Below are 18,296 nucleotides of genomic sequence, written 5' to 3'. Positions count from 1 at the left end.
GCTTTCTACCTAATGCAAATTTCATGCATTGAGCCTGGCCCAGAAATGGACCACAGAGCAGGCAAAGAGTAAAAAGGTTTGTGTTGGTGTGCTGCTAGCAAAATTTTCCTACAATTGCCAAAAGTTAACATTGAGGCTCTAATATGTAAGAGATCTAAAACCTTGCCCCCTTAAGGCCAATTGAGGAAGAGAACAATCCTTGTTTTCTCCAAGAAAAGATTTATCACATGCTACTAAATTGAGAGTGTACTCCACAAATTGTTTTAAGGTTACTCCCATAAGGCTTGTGCACCATCTTCCTTCCTCCCCCCCCCCATTTTCATAACTCATTTTAAAGTGGTGCATAATCTTCTTTCCAATATCTTTTCTTAGTTCAAACTTCTCATGGAACACTTGGATCCTGATGAAGAGGAGGAAGATGGAGAAGTGTCAGCTAGCACAAATGCTCGCAACAAAGCTATTACCTCGCTGCTTGGAGGAGGCAGCCCTAAAAACAATGCAGCTGAGACAGAGGATGATGAGAGTGATGGGGAGGATAGAGGAGGAGGCACTTCAGGGGTGAGGCGGAGGAGGAGTCAACGTATTTCGCAGCGTATTACGTAAAATGATTTTATGTGCTTATAAATGTCAGTCTATAATAAAATGTACACTGAGTAATGTAATCAATATGGAAAAAAAACCATTTTGTAGATAGAAATTCTTAACCGTTTATACACCTTTTTGTAGAAAGTTCTAACAAAAACAATAAAAAACATAGAAGAGATTTTATCTAGCATAAAGTTTAATTTTCCTTTGGAATGTACTGTGTGTATCCTTTTTATTGTTGCCAAGTTTTTATGTAGCTTTATGATTCATTTGTACATATAATTTTATATATCAATAAGAGTTAAAAGACACGGGTACAAATTAATATGTGATTTTGCAAGGATGTTAACCCCTTGGCGCTGGCGGTCGCGGTGCGTCTCATTGCCGGCAATGGAATGTGTGCCGGGAAATCCCAACTCCCGGCGTCAAGGGATTAAAAGCAATAAAAGCAATAATTTCACTCAAGTTCTTTTGTGTAACACTTGGTCTTTTTTCCCCTCCCAATGTTTTAGTCATTGAGAAGGTCAAAACGAAATTCAGACTCTACGGAGTTGGCAGCACAGATGAATGAAAGTGTTGATGTCATGGATGTCATCGCTATTTGCTGTCCAAAGTACAAAGATCGACCACAAATTGCAAGAGTAGTACAGAAAACCAGCAATGGCTTCAGTGTTCAGTGGATGGCAGGCTCCTACAGTGGCTCCTGGACTGAGGCTAAGCGCCGTGATGGCCGCAAACTGGTGCCTTGGGTAGACACTATTAAAGAGTCAGACATTATTTACAAAAAAATTGCTCTAACGAGTGCTAATAAGCTGACTAATAAAGTGGTTCAGACTTTACGATCGTTGTATGCCGCCAAGGATGGAACTTCCAGCTAATGCATTTGTACATGCAGCCAAATTTTACAGGAAATAACAGAAAAAAACTTGAAATATCAACTTTCTGGCAAAAAAAAAATCATTTTAATGAAGAGTAAGAATGACACCTGGGATGCAGGAAACAGAAGGAAATGTTTGGTAAACATTTTTGTGGGAGCTTCCTTCGCTGTTGTGCAGCAGAAACTTCTCAGTTCATTTTTACTCCCACTGTATAATAGTTTAACAAAAATTGTTTATATCTTGAAAAAAAACCTTTCTGTTTTAAAAAAAATAAACAAGTGAATGTTGGAAATTAGTCTGTTAATGTTCTTAATAAAGTGTTCTTGGAGTTTAACCTAGCAGCGGATGGCTTTCTTTAGCTTAGCCCAGTTTCCAGGGAAGCATTGTTTTTCCAGGCTGTAAAATGGCAGAATCTCCTGGATATATAATTTATTCTGTTGGGGGGAAAAGCATGCAGTATCTATGACCTATCTGCAGGAGGAGTTTTTGTAAATGTAGATTTTGATGTATTAGGTCACCCTGAAATAATACAAGAAAAGGGATCCCCAGCAAATCTGGTGGAACGAATACTGCAATAAATTTTTTTACTTCTCTTTGTTACTTGTCTGTTTCCATTTGAATTTCTTATTGTAAAGATCTGTTTAAATCCATTTATATTATTTTGCAGTCTTTTATGTAAAATTTACTATATCAGTGGTTTTCAAAGCAAGACATAAATATTGTTTATACAGTTTGTATAGGCTGACTTCTGAATAATTGGTATCTTTTATTTTTATCCCTTAAAAGGGTGTAAACACAAGTTAACTCCAGGGTTTTATTGTATCCTGCAATATTTAGTATTAACTATATATGATTTAGCACTGTGCCAAACACATTTTCAAGAGTACATTTTGATATAAAAAGAAACTATAGTTTATGCCTTGTATGCTTCAATTTCTTTCTAATGCTGTCTATATAGCAATGTTCAAAATTTGAGTGGGGGTGGGGTGGGAACAGCCATCGCTCTCGCCTGAGAAACTAGCAATGGATATATTTCCCTTGGTTAGGACATCAGGAGATCAGACTGCTCTTGACCAGGAACAATGTACGTGGCCCAAGACCACCACCTGTGCATTAGGATCCTATTGTTAGATAGATATTTTTATGTGAACCAGAAAATTCTAGCTGCACTAGTGGTATTTTCACTTAACTGAATTAGTCATAGGGTGCAAATATCAGAGGAGTAAATATGGATTTGTAACTGATTGTGCTAATATGCTTAAGTTATTCTCTAAAAGGGGTCATACACTTGGTTGTATTGTAGTTACTTAATTTCTTTTGACCTTTTACACAGCAGAAATACTACTTAAAACTCTGGAGTGGTTGCTTCAAAATATCTCGTCACCAGGTTTAAAAGCAGCTTGACTTTCTGGATAGTAGTCGTCCCGTCCTCCCCAATAATAACATACAGAGAAGAAATTAATAGCATCCAAATAATTAGCAGAGAACTACTTTAAAGTCTTTCTATTTTCAAGCTTGTATAAAAGTGGATGTTCATGAAACATTTTGGGATGCATTTGTTTTATTCTGCAAAATTGGATATATGGTGGGGTGGGACTTTTATTACATCAGTTTACAGAACTCTAGTGTGCTGCTTGATCTGTTAGGAAGAGTAGATTAATATTCAAATCCAAATACATTTTCTTATACAGAATTCAAGAATTAAACTGACATGACTAATTCTTCAGAATCTCTTTAATAATTTTCTATGAAATAATTTTCATTTCCTCCTATTTGTCTTAACTGTTGTACTGCAGTTTTAGTGCTAATTTAGTCTTTTAAGTTGGGAAAGCAAATGTTATACTCAATCACTTAACGGGTTTCTTTTACTTGTTCTTTATAAAACCATGCTGACGGTTAGTAAATCAATTTTACCCTCTAGGTCTGCTTTCCCCAACCTAGTGCCTTCTAGATGTTGGTTTACAGTTTTTGAGTTTTAGATGGACGTTGCAGTGGAAAATATAGAGGGATCTACATTGGGAAAGGCTTCTCTCTAGGTGCTTACAAATTGGTTTTATTACTTTCTTATTACTTTATTACTTATTAATTCTACCCAGGAAGGTATTGGAATATCTTAGTATTACTTCAGTGGTTAAACATTGTTTCTGTGGAATACAATTTAACAGCAAAAATGTTTGAAATTTCATTTTAATCCCATTGCTAATTTAGCTTGTTCCTTGCAGCAACTGTTCCTGGATATTTTGAGTTTACACAGAACTGATTCAAAGTTGTTTACTGTGTTTCCAGCACAAGCTCCTAAGGGGAGTGGGTATTGATAATGGCGAGTGGATTATATGTTGAGTCTTGCTTCTGGAGGGGCATCAAGGATTCTAAATAAATTCCACCTACTCCTTTTACATATACAAGCAAAACTGTTGAATAAGAAAATATGGATGTTTGCTATCTCTTTATACAGTCTAAATTTTGCAATCTCTGACCATTGATGAGCACTTGACAAGAAAAATCATAATTTGATGGATAATTTGAGGACAGCAATACTAATTTCAGGAATGGTGCCTTGGAACTGAGCAAAGGGTATTCTTCCCTTCTGAGTTAAAGTTTACTTTTTAATTAAATGTTGGCTTATGTTTTTCTTCAAATATACCCCTTCAGCCTCCAGGTGATTTCTGCAAAGATAGCAAGTACCACTGGAGGCAAACAGCAATTCTGTACAGGGTTATTTGCTTTGGGGTGCCACCTGAGAATTCCTCACAGGTAAGAAGGATATGAGTCCACTCCCAACAGACACTCTTAAACTCTTAGTTTAGATGATTTATAACATTAATAGGAAAACATGTTGCCCTCCAGATATTGTCGAGACTCCAGCTCTCATCAACACTAGCTAGCATGGCCAATAGGGATTGTGGGAGTTGTTGTCCAGCAATATATAGAGGGCAACAAGTTAGAAACCATGTGTGCTTAACATCTCTCTATTAATCTGGATTTTCCTTTTAAGAATGTTGTTTCAAAGATCAAGTTCCCACTCTTAAGTTATTCAGACTTCCCTCTTTGGGGACTTCTGCATCACAGCCTATCTTCTTCTTTGGTGATCATTTGTAGCCGAGTAAGATTGTTTTCCATAAACACAGTTTTAACAATGAGTCCGTAAGTGACTGGAGGCCAATTCTGGATCCACACGTCCTTAATCCCATTTTAAATGTAAACAGGTGGCACGATGGGTCAGTGTGTCTGGCTCATAACCCAAAGGCTGGTGGCCTGAGCCCACCCCAGGGACAGCTGTGGGCAGGATTCCTGCATTGATATGGGGGGGGGGAGGTTGGACTAGATGGGTTGTGTTGTATATACTGTAGGGTATATAAAGATGAAATGAGACCCAAGGGAAGAAAGTAAGTCAGATTGTCCAGCTGAAATGTAAAACGAAGGGTATAAAAGATAGGGCTTCCTTTTGTTCTAGGTCCCCACTCTGCTCGCTGCACATGAGCCAGGGATCCTGTTGCAACAGCTCTCTGTCCATTTGAATAAAGATCAAGCTTACTAGCTGCTTTGCTTCTCAATATTCTCTGGTTGGCCTCTGTTATTTTCTCCTACCGATTGAGAACCTACAAAGGACTCTGCAAGGGCTCTTATGTACCCATAAGGGAATAAAGCCAGATTTTGTTTATAACAGCACTTTTACAAGACTTCCACCCCCCACCCCCTCACTGCTATCTCTTGCGCTGAAGTTTTGTGTGTGTAGTAAAGGTAAAGGGACCCCTGACCATTAGGTCCAGTCGTGACCGACTCTGGGGTTGCACGCTCATCTCGCATTATTGGCCGAGGGAGCCGGCGTATAGCTTCCAGGTCATGTGGCCAGCATGACAAAGCCACTTCTGGCAAACCAGAGCAGCACATGGAAACACCGTTTACCTTCCCGCTGTAGCGGTTCCTATTTATCTACTTGCATTTTGACGTGCTTTCGAACTGCTAGGTTGGCAGGAGCTGGGACCAAGCAACGGGAGCTCACCCCGTCACAGGGATTCGAACCGCCGACCTTCTGATCAGCAAGCCCTAGGCTCAGTGGTTTAACCACAGCGCCACCTGGGTCCACCTGCGCCACCTGGTGTGTGTAGTATTGCAGTCTAAATTTTACTTCTCATTCTACCAATTTCTGTCTCGGATGTAATTTTTGCCGATCTGCCCTTCTAATGGAGTAAGGTACAATTGGTGTTGTGCCTTGCATTCACAGCACAGTGGACTATAGGAACTAGTATTTTGTAAATGGTCACAGTAGGCCTAAATAGGTGACTATGGACTAGGTGGGCAGCATCAGTCATAGTCTTCAAAGCAACTGAACAACAAAACCTTGTTGGGTCATTCAATTGTAATGGCCTTTGGGGACATGCAATAAAGCTGTGACTGTGAGTGACCTGCCAGAATCGTCTTTCTTCTGCAAAAACACCAAAAAAAATTACATTATTACAAACTACTACTTAAATAATTGTAAAACATGAGTCAGAATCTTAGGTATGAATTATCTTTTTTAATCACTGTGCAACTGTGGCTATTTAAATCATGCTATTTAAATACTGCTTTCAGAAACTATGAGTCTTGTTTTCTTTGCCCAATATACCAAACATCAAGTATGTTCCAAGAAGCCTAAGTATATGTGGTATTGTACTGGTCTGCATAATTCCGTGATTTTGCTTTTATATGCTAGCTTATTGGTTGGGAAAGAAATGTTACTTGCTTAGAATTTTGCCGTAATATGATGCCATGGTGGTTAGCTATCAGATATTTTTCCAAATAATATTGGGCCTACTTTCCTTTTAAAGGGCAGAGCATCCAAGAAATTCTGGTTTTATTTTTCTTCCACATTTGCTACCATAGCCTCCACTGCATTCCAGTCAAGCTTGCTGAGGATGCTGCTAGTACTTTCAGACACACTGTCCAAGTTATTAAGGCTGGCAATGGAGCAAGCATCTTCAAGAGGCAAAGACTCCTGTGGAGATATAAAAGGTCATCAATGACAGGAGTGTGTGTGAGATAGAGCTTAGCTAGCCAGACTAAGCTCCCCAAAGTGCTTTCTCCACCAACTAGATACTTACACCTACAAGGATTGATGCTCTAAAAGCACTTGGCATGCTTGGCCACCAACTGCCAGGATCTCATTCCCCCCTCTCCTCCCTTGCTCTGACTTATAGTCTACCAAATTCCATATTTCCTCTCAGAGGGTGGTCTAACATTCAAGATAGCCACTCCTTTGGAGCAGCAGCCAGGTCCTGCTTTAACAGCAGGAGAATAATTATCGTGCCTGCCCAGCATTGCTGTCCATAATGCCAGCAAAGAAGACCTTATTTGGAGTTTCTGTGAGCTCACTCTATTTCAGCATCTCTTCCCCCTCTCCCAGAAACCCAGCAGGGACAGTAGGGTGTGTTTGTCCTATGCTGCCATGATCCCCACCACCACTGGCTTGGGCTGGCACCTTCCCCCAGTTATCAGGTCTGCACTTTTAGCCGGCAGTGTCTTCTGATTATTTCATCCTCAAAACAGTAGCAGCTGGTGCCTGCCCCAGAATCGCTTCATGTATAATCAGCCTGCAGCTCTGAGCTCCCCTGTACACCACACTGGGGCAATGAATGATTCTTTGGTTTACTTCTTGGGTGCATTTGCATAGAAAAGAGGATTAAAATAAAGTGACTGTCCCAAATATGCAGAATGAGTAATGGCTAATTATGTTTCCACCCTTGCCTTGAAATGAGAATTGGAATCGCCATACAGTATCCGCTGGATCTCATCAGGAATGCTCCAAACACTCATGGTGTCGTCTTCACTCTCCACATTTGTGCGAGTTGTTGTGTCAGTGTCTTGCAACTTTCTTTGCTCATCAGAAGCTTGAAGAGAGAGAGAGCACATTCTTTATTTGCAAGTATTTCTTTGCTTCAGTTATCTCTTGTTAATCAGTGTTCTGGACCTAAATTCTGCAACCTTTATCTCCCTCGCTCCCAAAGTCAGATTTGCTAGCGGTTTCCACCTGTCCTAGAATATCTAATATGGGCTACTGAGCCCTCTTGTTCTACCCAATCAATTATAACTGTCTTAGAGTCATCCCTGCCATGGTACACTTTGGGGCCTACTGTTCTCTGCTTATAGTTCCAAGTTCACAGAAGAGAGATGCAGGAAAATGAATCTGTTACAAATGGAAGGAATAAAGATCCTGTAATCAGTGCATGCAGTATTACAACTTTCCCCTCAACCGCTTACTATTTGAAGTAAGATGCGCTCCAAAGCGATGCAATATAAACTTCTCAACACAGCAAACTTTACTGTATTGAACAAAGTCAAAAGCCCTCAATCTAGAATCAAGGGACTGCAGCACAAAGCTCCCATAGCCTCCTCCATTATGTTGGTCTTGACAGTGATGCCCACTGGACATGCCACTAAATGGTGTAATTACCAAGTACAAATTTGGCTACTTTGTTATGTTGAAATGGTATTCATCTTAAACATCATTATTTTCCTCAAAGGCTCAGAAGGTTCTGCATAAGCACAAAAAGTGCTTTTGAATTTATTTATTGTTACACCAAGTTCAAGACCCTATTTACAACTTACACAGCTAGTCAAATACACCAAACATTTTTAAAGCTCCTTTAACTATTGGGCAAGCTCACTTGCATTTCCAAGTATTGGGGAAGCTGCCCAGATCAAGGTCTGGAAAGGTCCCCTACTCCAGCAAACAGGATTGGTAAAGACTTTTCATTATCCAGCTCTTAGTTAAACCCCTAACCTATGTATTTTGGACTTTTTAAGCTTATGAGAAGACGAAAAACTTTCCTCCCAGAAGTTTCAGTGTTCGCTGCAGGAAAGTAGAGATCACCAATGAACAGTGCAAGAACTGGTCCAAAACAAACCTTGGCTTCTGAAGTCAAGCCTGTGACTTGACCACTGCTGTGGGTGCCTTCTGCTTTTCCACCGCATCTCCCCTTGATGGGATTCTGGTCTCTTTCTTCTGTAAGGACTTTGGCATAGTCGGCCTTGAGCAGAAGAGGCACAAAATACCCAATTTATGGATCAGGAAATGGAACGTACAACTATATAAGCCCCCCCCCCCAAAAAAAAACCCACAAAAAAAGTTCAGTGCAATCTGGGCATTGTGGCCATCTCATTTCCATTCTTACCTTTTCTTGGAGTTATGCCACATGACAGGCTGGAAAAGGATCTCGTCTGACTCAAACTAACTTTGGAAGCAGCCTTCCTCCTTGCAGCGTTGCAACTTCTACAAGGGAATATACCACATTTCTATCATAGCAATACTGGTTTCAGAAATAATATAAAAAAGTGCATAAAACTGCTTCTCATGACATTAGCAGGGTCCATGCTGGGGCTAATCATGTAACATTACAATACCATTGTGTCTGTAATGACAACCATGTGCCACTGCAGTGTTCAGATGGTTCATTTTTGCAATGAGGAGTTGGCATAAAGCAAATTCCCAACTACTGAGAAAACTATATCAAACTATTTGGCTTTCTATGCAAGTATTATCTACAACAAAGAACTGATTCCATCATCTTACCAATTCAACTTGAGATGACAGGGATTGAACCTGGGATCTTTACATATAAAGTAGATCCTCTACCACTACATTAGGTTCCCTTTTTGCTGTTAGCACTAGAAGTAGCACAGATATCCACAACAATCTCCATAGCCTGAAGAGCAAACTACATGTTATATTAACATGCATATTTGCGTGTGTGCATTTAAATCTAGCCATCCATGCTGCAGTCCTGACTCAGATGGTGGGGGAAGCAGCAGCGAATATTTTTGTCTGTTGCACTCAATTGGTTTTACTTCTGGGGAAATTGAAGATATTGGGGAGCCTATATACTTTACCCTCCGGCAGAAGCAATATGTGCTCTCTTGAAATCATGAGGTGATCTTGTTTTAGATAGTGATTCAAAGTCGCTTGAAGGAAGTTGCACAGTGTCGGACAACAGCTCATGCATCAGAGTGAGAGCTTCAGAGACTCTAATGTTATGATGCTCAGAAAACATGGCTCTGAAGGGAGTAACAACAAGATGCCTATTATTACAAGTCTTGTTTCTTTACTGACATTTCGTCTAGTTTAAAGAAAACAAACCCTGTCTAACCTTCAGGGGAAAGCAGAGAGGGATCAAAATTCATATATGGGCCTTAAGTTGTACAACCCTGCTGTATAACTTCCCCAGAGAAATAGGACAGACACCAATATACAACTTTTAGATGTATCATCTTTCCCCCTTTTTTGAGTCAGCGTTTTCTGCCCAAGGCCTATTTTTCAGCAAATCATCAGGGCTGGAATTTCATATCCAGGTCTAAGACAATTATCCTTATGTAGAATTGCTTCATTTGATCTAATTTCCAGGCAGGTATCTGAAAGGTCTATATGGAGAAATCCTAAGTTCCCACCCCCTCACCAACAGGGCTTTACAGGGTGACAGGGTATCATCACAGTTGGGCCCAATGCTGTCATGTGACAGCAACAGGACCACCTTAGGATCCAGCAGCCAGTGGCATTTCTGCCCATCGACGCATACAGTGAGTGGGCAGAAGGGGAGCTCCATGCCAACAGAGTGACAGCTGGTGGCTGCTGGGAAGCTACAGCGGCCATCAAGGCTGACAGACACCTCAGCCTGATCCAAACTCCATCCCCTGCCCAGGGTAAAGGGATTGGCAGTCACATACACCAGAACAAAATTAATGGAAAGGCTGGAATGGTACTGAGCGATAACTTACTTATCTTTTTCACATTTCTTTTTCTGCTGTAATTTAATATTCTGTGTTGTGATTCCAAGTGGCTATATAAGAAAGGCAAACAGTTACTAAAATTATCTTCTCTTTCCAATCTTCATAATTGGCTACACATTCCAATCTTCATAATTGGCTACAGAGCTAGGATTTTGGAACTGTGCCCAAATGGAAAAGTGAGGTGTGGCCACTCGACAAATAAAAACTATTCAACTGGTTGCCTCTGAACATTTCAAGCCAATAAACATGGTCCACAACTATACTTTCAACTGACACAACCTATGAGAATTTTCAGTCAACTGCTGGGGTGGGGGTGACTGAATGGGTTAGAGGTCTGGTAAATGCATCTTTGCATGATGGAGTGAGTGGTGTCTGCTGCCCTTACAGAATCACAGAATTGCAGTGGTCATCTAGTCTAAAGCCTTGCATAGACAACCCCCTCTCCCAAATTTGGTTACATGTTCCCTGTCTTTCTTGGGCTGTAGGAGAAGCTAACCTATACTCAATGCACTGTTCACTCCAACCAGAAAATGAATGAATGGAATGTGTGAAGGACAAAGAGAAAAGAGTGTCTGTACTCATTTTTGCTTTAGCCTCACCCACTACTGGTATGTTAGGCCACCCCTGGATTAAAGAATCAGGCTATGTGATCAACTTCTCATATTTTATCCCACAACCTAAATAAGCTTTGATCATTTCTGTATCTGAACCAGCACCAAATGGATCCAGCTAATTTTAAAGCTGTAACAGATTGTACAGAAGAATGTAGAATTTGCAGCGAAAGCTGATGAGGACATTCATATTTGAGAACGATGTCTTAACACATTTTAAAAATGCTTTTCTACATTGAATTATTTCAGCCACATGATCACAATACAATGTAACTAGTCTTACCATTTCTCTTCTAAAATGAAATGGATTGTGTTCTTTTGCCCTTTGTTCAGCCACCGTTTGCAGATACTCAGCTAGCCTTTCCTTTCGCTTTCTTTTCATCCAAGTGTGTAACTCTTTTCTCTCTTTTTCTGTTTTATGTGAATGCCCACTCGCTACACTGGAGAGGCTGGAATACAGCACAAAACTCAGACATAATTAACACATACTTCAAATAATTAGATGAAATAACATTTAAAAGCATGTAAAAGTAGCATAGCAATATATAATATAACATTATATAAAATATAATATAACATTATATTATATATGTCTGTTTTGATCTCAAAGCACTACAAAGTTTCCAAAAAATATCAAGTGCATAGAAAACAAAGGTTAGTCCATAACTAGAATTGGATTTGGACCTCTCTCAAGGTAACACTAATAACAGACGTCTATCACAAATCTCAGTAAAGGTTCAGCTGTAATTTACTTACTGCCTGCTTTCCAGTAAGCTCAAGGTGGCATACATGGTTCTACCCTATAAGGTAGGTTAGATTGATAGATAATGACAGGTCCAAATTCACCCAGTGAACTTTATGGCTGAGTGGAGATTTGAACCTTGATTTTCCAACCACTCTACCACAATGTTACAGGTTATGTAGCAATTACCTGGAAAATTTTTTTGCTTGTGTTTCTGTGAGACCCAGCTCCGAAGCAGAAATACCACCCTCAAGTAGAAGATCAGCAATGATGTCAGAAACACCACTCAAGCCAGTGATCTGCAGAGGATCTTCTGAAAAACTATTTTTAAAAAGCAATTACATTACTGCAAATAGGAAAAACATACCACTTCTAGAAAAAACCAGGGAGTCAAATTTGATGATACATTAAATGTATAATTGCAATTTCATACCTTTACTTAAACAAACAAAAAGGCATCTGTGGATACTTTCAATCTGGATCAGGACTTTGGGTGGGCAGGTGTTTTTTAATCCTTCCTCCCAAAGGCTATTTCCCCAATTCCAGTTCTCCAGACAAAACTATTTCAATGAAATATTTTCTCATACATACCTCTTATCCAGTTCTTCTGATCTAACATTAATATCTGCAAAAAGAAACAGAATTTATTGACAGCATAGATTGCAGAAAAGAAATGCTCCATAAGATACAACCAACATGGGACACTGTACAAATACATTAGGACAGAAACAGGAAAAGTGTGACCCTGTAAATGCTGTTGGATGCTAATTCCTGTCAACCTAATGTCAGGGATCTTGGGAGTTGCAGCGTTTGGATTTGTTAATTAGTCATCACCTTTGTATTAGACAGCTTTACATTATTCAGGACAACTACCAAGTTTAGTGTTAAAACCATAGCATAAATATCACTAAAAAGGGACTGTTACTTAGAGGACACTACTCTAAAATAAACCATTTAAGCACTGCCACTATTTTTTGGCAGCCCACATAATTAAAAAGCCTGTCATTTCAAACGCCTGTCATTTGATGATGAACAGAGCAATCCTACAGACTTTTGTGACCCTCCAATCATGTTTCACCAGGACTCAACCATCCATCTGTGGTACAATGCCATTAAAAATCTCTTTTTCATGCAACACTCTCGTGCCAAGTCTTTGTGTAGGAACAAAGACTGTGTAAGGAACACTGTAATGAAGACTGGGCACCTCATATGGGGGATTATGGAGGAGTAAGTATCATATTCTGCCCTTTAATATGCAAAGATCAGAGGAAGCAGAATGCAGAACAGAGGTAACAACATAGGAAAGAATAATTTCCCAACCAGGCTCAGCTTTTATCTATCATCTTGCACAGGTCCGTGACACTTTCCTCAAATATGTCTGAATGAAATGGCAAAGTCATAAATGTTATGGAAGCAGAACTATTCCACATATCATGATGAAATGTGGCTACTATACAAATAATGCTAACTAAAAAGAATAAGCAGCATGATTATAGAATAATCAACAAGTAGGGAATGGTACCAGAAGATGACTTTTTGATTCTGGGAAGATTAGAAGCTGATGCTGAAGGAGAAGCAGAGGGCGTTTGCAAAGCAATGTAGTTAGTTTGAAATGATTCCGTTCCTAAACTCCTTTCCTCCTCTGTATAATTCTCCACAATCACACAGGTTGGATAATGCTCTGTTTCAACAAAAGGATAATTGAAACCAAATGATGCACATTGATTTGAGAAGCAATAAAACACATTTTTACAATATGTTCAGAGGAGCAGCTGTGTGAATCTCTTGTAGCAAAACCAGGAAAGGGTCTTGTGACACTTATAAGACTTTTAAAAAATAAAAATCCAGTGTTAATCATGCTCAGAGCTTACCCATTGAACTCAATGGACTTAAGTCTATTAAATTTACATAGGTCTGCTCTGTGTGACTTAGGGTATTATCCAACTACCAAGTTCATTATGGGCATAAGCTTTTGTTGGCGGCAGTCTCATTCAGATGCATGAAATGAACCAAGGTCTTGAAGGTATCATAAGACACTTCTTTATTTTTGCAAAATACATTTGTATTTTGCAAAATACATTTAATACATTTGTATTATTTTACCCTTTCCCAATGCTCCCTACACTGTTTTATTCATTTCAAAATATTTTATCCAGCAAAACCTCTCTCCATCCATCTCATCCTCACAAACTCCTACCATTCTCACCCCAAGCCCACATCCCTTCCACTCAACTTTCCATAGATCAGCCAGCAAAATCAACAAGACCCACCTTCTTTGGAAACTTTAACACTTGGGGCAAAGAATGAGATGTCATCCTCTCCTGTACCTACATCTTCTACAGTGTCCACAACCTAAAAAATGGAGAGAGATAACAAAGCCACACTTTAAACATAAATATCTCTCCAATCTTTAACACAGGCACAAAAAAGTTTTGAGCAGAAGGAAGTATATAAGGCATAAACCTACCAGTTTAGTACTGCTAAATTCTTTTTCTATTCTTTCTGCCACGTTCTCTAGGGCCAGTAGCTGCCTATCCATTTCCTGTAGCTTGGCAGAAATGTGCTGTCTGCTCATTTTTTTGGCTAATGGTCCTGTGGAGGAAGCAGTGCTGAAATCCTCGTTCAGGAGGTTCAATGTTAGACGATCACCAGGAATCTCTGTCTCTATTGGCTTGGGTGGCGCTTGTGGTGATTCAGGTTGAAGATCTCCTTTGAATCAAAAAAGTGGGGAAAATGCTTTTCCATTAACTGCTCGAAACAATATACAACAATGAATGCTACAGCTTTGCAGGAAGAACTTAAAATGTGTTATGAAGGGGTGCACATTCTCAGAGGAATTGTTCAATTAACAATATCAAAAAGGAACCAGTTTTAAAAGTGAATATTTTGAAATAAAATGAAAATTGTTCACCTTCTGTCTCAAATTCTTCGGGTGGAATTGTATTGGTAACAGATGCTGCCATGTGATGCAATTTTGCAGAAGCTGGGAATTCAAACTTCACAGGCTGAGTGGCAATGTGTTTTGGAACAGACTCAGAAATATCTGGCAAGTTTTTCAGAAGATCACCATCATCATCTTCTATATCAATCACATTGATAAACTTTCGTCCAGTCTAAACCACATCAAGAAGATAAAAATGAAATTATTAAATGAAATTAGTGAACTACTCCCCCTTCAGTGGATGCATGAATATAACACACATGTTGTATATATGTACTGCTGCACCATCAGCACATATTTCTCATAACTTACCAAATCAGATGGAATATCAGATGAGGATTGTAAACACACATTTCCTGATTCAGCAGGGAAAGTAAGGTTCAAGTACACATCTGGTGGCAATGCCTGGGGAACACTTGCAGGTAAAAGCTCTGTGTGAAGAAAAAGAAATGGTCAAGTCATCATGGGCAGTAAATATCCAGGAATGCTGGAAAATATATTTGGACACAGTAGCAATAGGACTGATAAGAACATTGAAAACCTGAATATGCTATGACAGTAAGGTATTTTCCTCCTGTGCCCAGCAGTGGGGGTTAGTTACTATATTGTCTTCCGCATGCCACTGGGCATGCTGGCTCAGGCTGATGGAAGCTGGAGTCCAACAACACATGGAGAGCCACAGGTTCCCCTTCCCTGTACTACAAGTGGGAATAAGCCTCATGCATCTCCCCCAGAGAGGGATTCTGGCAGAGTTTACTTGACTGATGGTGCTCATTTCCATCAGAAAAACTTTAGTTTTTCAAGGGCACTAGATGCAGCAAATGCATCATTGGATCGCTCGGTAATTCTTCCTTTTTTTGGTTAAAAGCAACCACAGAGGACCTGTGATTTTGTTTGGAGCAGCAGCCCTAGGGGAGTGGGTTAACCCTTTACCTATCAAGGCAAATACAATGGTACCTCGGTTTAAGAACAGCCCTGTTTACGAGCTATTCGGTTTACAAACTCTGCAAAACCGGAAGTAGTGTCCCAATTTGCGAACTTTACCTCGGTCTAAGTACAGAATCCAAACAGTGGAAGCGCATTTCAGAACGGATTTCAGGAACGGATTAAGTTCTTAAACTGAGATACCACTGTAACTGCTTTCAAAGGGAGAAAAGACTGCTTTCAAAGACAGAGAAAATTAAATCGGAAAGTTAACCCTTCTTCTCCACAAGCACGTTCTCAGCAGAAAACAACATGATGTGTGATGGGGAGTCCATTCGCTCTTAATCATCTATATATATACCATATAAATGTAAAAAGAGCATGTGGGTGTGTGTCCACTTTTCACCGAAACCGCTTGACCAATTGCGTCCAAATTCAGACACAACGTCCCATGCGAAGGATCTTAGAAAGTTTTCAAAGACAGATGTCACACCTCCGCCAGGTAAAACCCCCCAAAAACCCTGTTCCAGAACGCACCACTCAACCAAAAGTGCATGCTGGGAAAAGAACCAGGTTGCAAACTAGTGCCCTCTAGCGGCAGCTACACTGGTACTACACCTATAGAACCTTCCCTTTCAACAGCACCTCAGCTGTTTACATACTAGGCCGAAGCCTTTACAGACTAGGCTGAATGGATGTACTGACTCGCCTGGGTTGGGATTGGGGGAGGAGGGGACGGGATATGTCAGGACACGGTGGGGCCAGTCACAGGGATGACCCGGGGGTGGGGGGAAGAGGGGGTGTGATACATCATGGGATGGGACAGGCTGGGGCGAATCACAGGGAAAACCCGGGGTGGGGGTAGGAGGGGGTGGGATACGTCATGGATCAACACAGGGTGGTGGCAGTCACAGGGATTAGCCACGGCAATGCGTGGCAGGGCCAGCTAGTAACATATGAAATACAAATACAAAATTTGCTCATGTTTTTTTCTAAGGTCTTCACAGAATGCAAAGACTAAATATTAACTTCTTAGCTATCTTTGAAAAACAAATGACAATAAAAGAGGGTACGTACCGGTAAGTGAAAAATATGGCTCATCAACATTTTTTGCCAATAAAAATCAACATGAACTTTATGTCCATATTAACTTGGGGGGGGGGAGACAGTCTCATACTATAGTCATATATGGATATATATGGATTCTAAATCAGTAAAATGAAGTTTCTTTTCTAAAGAAGATACAATCTGCACATATAAAAAATCAACATGGACAGACTGATGGCACACCTGCTATAGATGCAGATGCAGAAGCAGGAGTGATTGGTTGATTTTTACCAGATTCAAAAACGATTTCTTCTGAGATGGTTCGCATATCCTCACAAGGTTTAACAACTTGATTGATAAAATAAAGAAAAGTCAAGATGAATCAATAGCAGGAAAGCACATTCTATTCTTTATTAAAATACAGGGATTTCTAAGAATATTTTGAATAATTTGGCCTTAGGAGAGCAAGTGAATTACTTGAGGATTAAGATAAAAAGAAATTAAAGATAAATTTAAAGATACCTGGTTGGATCCAGAGGAGTCCCTTTACAGACTGTCAGTTCAACAGATCTGCCTACTCATTCGCCAATTCTTCCTCCACCCTACAGTAGCATTGGCTAGCCTGTAGGGCATGTTTGGCTTCCCAAGCAGTCTCTGGTGTTCCTCCATTTATTATTTTATTAAAAAGCAATGCTGAGAAACCTTTCAAAATTATTTTTCACCAGTAGGTGGTGCTGTTAAACACTACACCGAATAGGTTGAACCCCATCCTCAGATCTCATAAGCAAGGAGGGGACATTATAGCGCCACATTTTATTTTCCCAAAGGGCCCTTCTCCCTCTGGTGTGGTGCCCTTGTTAGAATGTTTCAGAGATTCAGAAAACAGGAAGAAACGACTACTGTGACAACAGGATGCTGGACTAGATGGGCCCCTGGTCTGATCCAGCAGGTTAGTCTTGCATTCCTGAGTTTCTGTTTCCTCTCCTTCTAACAACGGCACCACAGATTTGTGCATGCACTGACATATGGTCCTTGGAGGGGCAGCAAACACTCAATGTGGCCAATCTTCAAAAAAAGGTTAGTCCCCTGCAGCACCTCCCACACTATTCTCTAACACCCAGAGCAAATTTTTAGGGGATCCCAGGAGACTTCAGGAAAAGTGGAACCCAACCAGAATGAACACAGTTAACAAACAAACAAACAAACAAACAAACAGTTCATACAAACAGACTGAAACAAAGCAAACCTGTTATAGATGCAGAAGCAGTGGTGATTGGTTGATTTTTATCAGGTTCAGAAACTATTTCATCTGAGACAGTTTGTACATCTTGATGTGATTTATTAACTTGATTGGCAAGAAAAAGTAAAATCACGATCAATCAACAGAAGGGCAAAACATTCTGTTAACTTATTGAAGGAGGGCTATTTCTAGTGGAAGGATTGAAGGACTTGGTCTGAAGAGGACAAATTCCATACACAATGCTTAACATCGCAAAAATTATTGATTGCCATTTCTTACACAATTCTTAGGCTGTAATCCTAAACACACCCAGAAGTCACACTGAACTCAATGTGACTCAGTTCTGAGTAGATATGCATAGGATTGTGCTGCTAGGAGATATCTATATATCTATATATCTATATGTATATTCCTGCGTATAAGACTACTTTTTAACCCAGGAAAATCTTCTCAAAAGTCGGGGTCGTCTTATACGCCGGGTCGTATTTCTTATATGGCGAGTATATCCCAAACTCTATATTTTAACTCGAAAAGTCGGGGGTTGTCTTATTCGGCGGAATATACG

At 40.0% G+C, this 18,296-nt stretch overlaps 2 protein-coding genes across 15 annotated transcripts in view; one reads left to right on the top strand and one right to left on the bottom strand.

The window, feature by feature from the left end:
- Nucleotides 1-2,063, top strand: part of NIPBL (NIPBL cohesin loading factor) — a 136,425-nt gene extending 134,362 nt beyond the window's left edge. For 2 of the 3 annotated variants that reach the window (XM_035100720.3, XM_035100722.3), the window contains 2 exons: nucleotides 373-558; nucleotides 1,098-2,063. In XM_035100720.3, the coding sequence (XP_034956611.1) occupies nucleotides 373-558; nucleotides 1,098-1,463 (552 nt within the window). In that variant the 3' untranslated portion in view covers nucleotides 1,464-2,063. Of the gene's footprint in view, nucleotides 1-372; nucleotides 600-1,097 lie in introns of all 3 variants that reach the window. The other variant, XM_035100721.3, reaches the window with a different exon arrangement.
- A 3,899-nt stretch (nucleotides 2,064-5,962) lies between these two features.
- Nucleotides 5,963-18,296, bottom strand: part of CPLANE1 (ciliogenesis and planar polarity effector complex subunit 1) — a 56,961-nt gene continuing 44,627 nt past the window's right edge. For 7 of the 12 annotated variants that reach the window (XM_035100551.3, XM_035100550.3, XM_035100552.3 and 4 more), the window contains 16 exons: nucleotides 17,738-17,836; nucleotides 16,735-16,839; nucleotides 14,833-14,951; nucleotides 14,491-14,692; nucleotides 14,047-14,288; nucleotides 13,850-13,931; nucleotides 13,102-13,260; nucleotides 12,171-12,204; nucleotides 11,769-11,900; nucleotides 11,121-11,286; nucleotides 10,215-10,276; nucleotides 9,333-9,497; nucleotides 8,618-8,715; nucleotides 8,351-8,473; nucleotides 7,191-7,333; nucleotides 5,963-6,441 (listed from right to left, as the gene is read on the bottom strand). In XM_035100551.3, coding sequence (XP_034956442.2) covers nucleotides 6,301-6,441; nucleotides 7,191-7,333; nucleotides 8,351-8,473; nucleotides 8,618-8,715; nucleotides 9,333-9,497; nucleotides 10,215-10,276; nucleotides 11,121-11,286; nucleotides 11,769-11,900; nucleotides 12,171-12,204; nucleotides 13,102-13,260; nucleotides 13,850-13,931; nucleotides 14,047-14,288; nucleotides 14,491-14,692; nucleotides 14,833-14,951; nucleotides 16,735-16,839; nucleotides 17,738-17,836 — 2,072 coding nt within the window. In that variant the 3' untranslated portion in view covers nucleotides 5,963-6,300. The remainder of the gene's footprint in view (nucleotides 6,442-7,190; nucleotides 7,334-8,350; nucleotides 8,474-8,617; nucleotides 8,716-9,332; nucleotides 9,498-10,214; nucleotides 10,277-11,120; nucleotides 11,287-11,768; nucleotides 11,901-12,170; nucleotides 12,205-13,101; nucleotides 13,261-13,849; nucleotides 13,932-14,046; nucleotides 14,289-14,490; nucleotides 14,693-14,832; nucleotides 14,952-16,734; nucleotides 16,840-17,737; nucleotides 17,837-18,296) is intronic. The other 5 variants (XM_035100556.3, XM_035100554.3, XM_088652704.1 and 2 more) reach the window with 5 other exon arrangements.

The sequence above is a fragment of the Zootoca vivipara genome, chromosome 10 (assembly GCF_965207765.1).
Source record: "Zootoca vivipara chromosome 10, rZooViv2.hap1.1, whole genome shotgun sequence".
NCBI classification, from domain to species: domain Eukaryota; kingdom Metazoa; phylum Chordata; class Lepidosauria; order Squamata; family Lacertidae; genus Zootoca; species Zootoca vivipara.
Note: the sequence above shows the minus strand (reverse complement) of the source record. Positions and strands in the feature narration are given on the sequence as shown.